This window comes from Penaeus japonicus, unplaced genomic scaffold (assembly GCF_977035675.1).
Source record: "Penaeus japonicus unplaced genomic scaffold, GWHDUDI00000001_assembly GWHDUDI00000021, whole genome shotgun sequence".
Classification (NCBI taxonomy): domain Eukaryota; kingdom Metazoa; phylum Arthropoda; class Malacostraca; order Decapoda; family Penaeidae; genus Penaeus; species Penaeus japonicus.
Genome location: NW_028234423.1, coordinates 18,741,969 through 18,744,468, shown reverse-complemented (window position 1 = coordinate 18,744,468; position 2,500 = coordinate 18,741,969). Strand labels below are relative to the sequence as shown.

At 38.0% G+C, this 2,500-nt stretch overlaps 1 protein-coding gene across 1 annotated transcript in view; it reads right to left on the bottom strand.

The window, feature by feature from the left end:
* The window catches only part of KLHL18 (Kelch like family member 18), a 27,808-nt gene that overhangs the window by 19,255 nt on the left and 6,053 nt on the right, over positions 1–2,500 (bottom strand). Inside the window, exons 2-3 of the mRNA XM_043002176.2 lie at positions 903–1,033; positions 572–712 (exon numbers count right to left, since the gene is read on the bottom strand). Of these exons, the coding sequence (XP_042858110.1) occupies positions 572–712; positions 903–1,033 (272 nt within the window). The remainder of the gene's footprint in view (positions 1–571; positions 713–902; positions 1,034–2,500) is intronic.

Genomic DNA, 2,500 nt, shown 5'->3' with positions numbered 1-2,500 from the left:
GGCTGTATGAAAGGGTAAAGGTTGAGGGAAATGAAAGGCAATGTTTAAGAATACCAAGTTTTGCCTAAGAGTATCTAAAAAAATATTGGGAACCTAAACTTGTTAAAGTGATTTGGCCCCTAATCTTGTACCAGCATCTCCTCTAACACTAAGGCATACCCTACATATGATGCAAATGCATCATATGTAGTAGGTAATATGGGATTTATCTGTCTCCATCTAAAATCTAAAGATCTCACATATCTACACCCTAGATTTTATAATGCACTGTTGTCAATTGGGATATAGGGTTGAGATCGTCAGCTATCACCATCAACTGCGGGAATAGCAATTTGAAGATGTAATAGAAAGAATTATGAATATCACAATAATAAGTTTATAAAGTGTAGACAGGGTGAACAAAGCCCAGTATCTTGACCACATGTTCAACAATGTGCCTAAGTGCTGAGAGGTTAATCCTTTCCTCAATATATAATTCTTCTAACTGCTCCTAATTCTTTTCTTACTTAAAATCTACCCTCTCATCATAAATCCTGAATACCTCCGGACAAATATACATTGCCATATTTACCTGAGTTTAAGGAAGTCTGCACATGCCTCTCGGACCTTTGAGAGCTGGAGGAAAGATGCACCCACTAGGAGGCTCTGAACATTAGCACCGTCAATCTTGACCTTGCCTGAGTAGGCAAAGTTGATCAGGGACTCCAGAGCACTGTGGGGGAACAGAAGGTTGCTGTGAGTAAAGATGAATAAGAAAGAAAAAGAAAAAGAAAAAGAAATAGAAATAGAAAAAGAAAGAAAGAAGGAAAAAAAAGTGAATAGAAGTGCCACCTCTTTTCTATCACAGAAACCACAATATTCACTATAAGCTCTCCACTTCACAGCAGATCAAAGGACCTTACCTTGGCTCAATTCCTTGCATTGTGATCTCCTTCTGCTTGCTCTCTGCCATGTCATGAGTGAACATGGCATTGAAGTAGGGAATCACTGCAGCTAAAACTATGCGGTGTACACTGAAGCACTGGTCCTCCACCTGTGTCAACATAGATGCAAGGAAATTATATCTAATTTGACCAAAAATCAATAAGAAAGAACAATGATGATGGAAGCTGGGGAAAAAAGGAAGAAGGAGAGAAGGAAAAAGAGACAATATTGAGAGGGAATAAGAGAGTAAAAGATGGAGGGAGAAAATGAGAGAAAGGAAGGGAAAGAGTAAAGACATACAATAAAATTGATTTCAATAGTACAGTATGATTTCCAAGTAACTGTAATAGAATGGAAAGCAGGAATATCTATGGACCTACTGAAATACTAAAATATGCTGGTGTGTGTGTGTGTGTGTGTGTGTGTGTGTGTGTGTGTGTGTGTGTGTGTGTGTGTGTATGTGTGTGTGTGTGCGTGTGTGTGTGTGTGTGTGTGTGTGTGTGTGTGTGTGTGTGTGTGTGTGTGTGTGTGTGTGTGTGTGTGTGTGTGTGTGTGTGTGTGTGTGTGTGTGTGTGTGTGTGTGTGTGTGTGTGTATGTGTATGTATGTGTGTGTGCATGTGTGTGTATGTGTATCATATGAATGCCTTAAATTCTTATTACTGAAATCATGTGTGTGTGTGTGTGTGTGTGTGTGTATCATATGAATGCCTTTAATTCTAATTACTGAAATCATGCACACATGTACACACACATACACATACCCCACCACACACAAAGAAAGATGAAAAAAATCACAAGAAAGTAAAACTTCTTGAAGAAGCTACAACACAAACCTCCTTAGTAAACAAACTCTGCATAACCTCTAACTAGCCAGATGCTCTTCTTGCTACTTGCTAAACCTTCCCGCACCCCAGAGCTCCACTATGCGTGTGCAACAACGGATAAGTGTTAGGGGGGAGGCATCCAGCAGCCCTTGAGGCAGGCTTGATCACTGGGCGAGAACTTAAAACTGACCTTCAATAATGACCCTGACACACACACTCTACACTGGGGAATTAGGATTGTATGGCTTCTTGGGTCATGTGTCGTATGGTGGACTCTAATAAATAGGAAGGGGGATGGGGGGGGAGGATAAGGACAATAATAACTTAGTGAGTAAGCAATAAGGGATCAAAAGCAGCCTTCCTTTGATTTCTTTTTATTAATAAAAATGTGCCATATCATTCTATAGACATATATAAGCAATAATAATGCACTACAACACAATACAATATTAAAATTTTAAGCACTTTAAGTCAGTATAATGAGGATTTCCAAAACAATTTACAACAACATTTTTGCAAGTTACTTTAAAGGCAACACAAGCAAACACACAAACACATCTTAACCAGCTAGAAATATATACTCCATGAAAGAACTTTACAATACAGTAGAAGATTAAATAAACTGAAAGGGATTTGAAAATATATAAGAAATCTTGTTTTTGTAACATTTTTTTTTTCTTTTTATCATTTATTCATACTTTCCCTGTATCACATTTATCTCACAGAAAGAAAGAAAAAAGGTCTTTTGACA